Source organism: Solanum stenotomum, chromosome 4, assembly GCF_019186545.1.
Source record: "Solanum stenotomum isolate F172 chromosome 4, ASM1918654v1, whole genome shotgun sequence".
Classification (NCBI taxonomy): Eukaryota; Viridiplantae; Streptophyta; class Magnoliopsida; order Solanales; family Solanaceae; genus Solanum; species Solanum stenotomum.
In genome coordinates, this window is record NC_064285.1 from 10,617,742 (window position 1) to 10,619,416 (window position 1,675).

A 1,675-nucleotide genomic window follows, 5' to 3' on the forward strand; every position below is an offset into this window, starting at 1 on the left:
AGAAGATATATCATCGGTGCAAAAACATGTGCTAGATAATTTAATTCGGAGCATATTCTGGTATTATCAATTATTTGAAAATTAAGTTAGTAATCACTTCTATTAGAGATTTCATATGGTTCGAAGTACTAAACATTACGACAAAAATAACTTTTAGTAGCAATAAATATGCACATTAATAAAAAATGGTAAAACCTTATCAACATTATTAATTGTCATTGTATTCAATATTTTTATAAGCATTAGAGAATTTAAAAAAAAAAAAAAGCTTATTATCTCTAGACAAACATATCTAGCGAAGATCATTTGAAAAACTGTTGATTGGGGAGCAGTAAAAAAGAAAGAGGCATTTAATAATTGGGACATACGTGACCAAATTAAAATTGATTTCTATGAACAAAAATAATTAATTTGGGAGTGACACTGACCTAAAGTTGTGTAATGCACAAATCACCAACACCACTAATAATTGAGTCAGTAAAATATTCAATTTTTATTTCAAAATATCACCTTTCCTTTAACTGTTCACTTTAACATTGTAACGTTAAAAAGGTCCACTATATATACCCCTTCATATACTTTTGCCTTACCAATTCAATTAGCAACAACAACAACAATTCTCACACACACCAAAAAAAAAAACTACAAATTTCAATTTTACATATAGAGAAATGGATCAAAATTTGGTAGTGGTAGGAAAGAAGTTTTGGAAAATTGTTCGAGTAGCGTTATGCATGTTAAGAAAAGGCATATCAAAGCAAAAAATAATGCTCGATATCAAATTAATGATGAAGCGTAGCAAGATTAGTAGTTACAAAGCTGTGGTCCAAAATCTCATGTTCCACTTCCACCACCACAACCAAAACCGCCGCACCGACCACGTCAAGAGTGGTAATTTACCATTTTGCCCTCCACATGAGGATGAGTATTATGAGTTCAGCTGCACTAGCAGCCCAAATTTGGACATGAAAAAACACACTGCTACCGAAGAGGATGTTGTGGTGATGAATGCGGCGGTAATGAGAGCCGCATTGGAGATAATTAAGGGTGAAATAACGTCACCTGATAATTATTTTCGTGGATTTGGGAGACAGTTGAGGGTTACTGACTCGCCTTTTCCGGTGAGAGATGAGGTGGAAGAAGTGGATAATCACGTAGATGAGAAAGCTGATGAGTTTATCTCAAAGTTCTATAGAAATTTGAGACGACAATCTTCATTTTCTGCTTCATAATTGTTATTGTTAGTAGTATACAATGTATGCATGTTTTTCTTCATTTGCAAAAGCAATTTTATTAGATTTTTTGCTTTTGTGTGGGGTAGCTTATAATATTAACAAAGAAATACAGAAAACTTGTGAGGATTGGAAGTTGTGGATAGTGTGTGCTTATTTGCTTCATGTAATTGAGTTTTTCACAAAAGAAGTTGTGTAAATACAACAAAATCCAAATAAAACAATGAATCTTTGACCGGTAAATAATTACTCTATGTTTCAATTTGTTATCTTAGTTAATATTTATAACGTCAAAGGATATTTTTTAGGGAAGTTGCTTCTGAGGTGTTGGGGGTTTCAAGGGGTAATTTTGGAGGCCATAAAGGAGATTGGTGGTGGAATGGGGAAGTCCAAGGCAAAGTGGAAGCAAAGAAGGCGGCTTACACAAAGTTGGTGGAGTGCGT

At 33.5% G+C, this 1,675-nt stretch overlaps 1 protein-coding gene across 1 annotated transcript; it reads left to right on the top strand.

The window, feature by feature from the left end:
- Nucleotides 1-594: 594 nt before the first annotated feature.
- On the top strand, nucleotides 595-1,465 carry LOC125863375 (uncharacterized). The gene has a single exon (XM_049543564.1). The coding sequence runs from the start codon at nucleotides 672-674 to the stop codon at nucleotides 1,230-1,232; it is 561 nt and encodes a 186-aa protein (XP_049399521.1). The 5' UTR covers nucleotides 595-671; the 3' UTR covers nucleotides 1,233-1,465.
- The last annotated feature ends 210 nt before the right edge of the window (nucleotides 1,466-1,675 follow it).

Coding starts and splice junctions, on each gene's coding strand:
- LOC125863375 (XM_049543564.1), top strand. CDS start 672: ATGGATCAAAATTTGGTAGTGGTAGGAAAGAAGTTTTGGAAAATTGTT.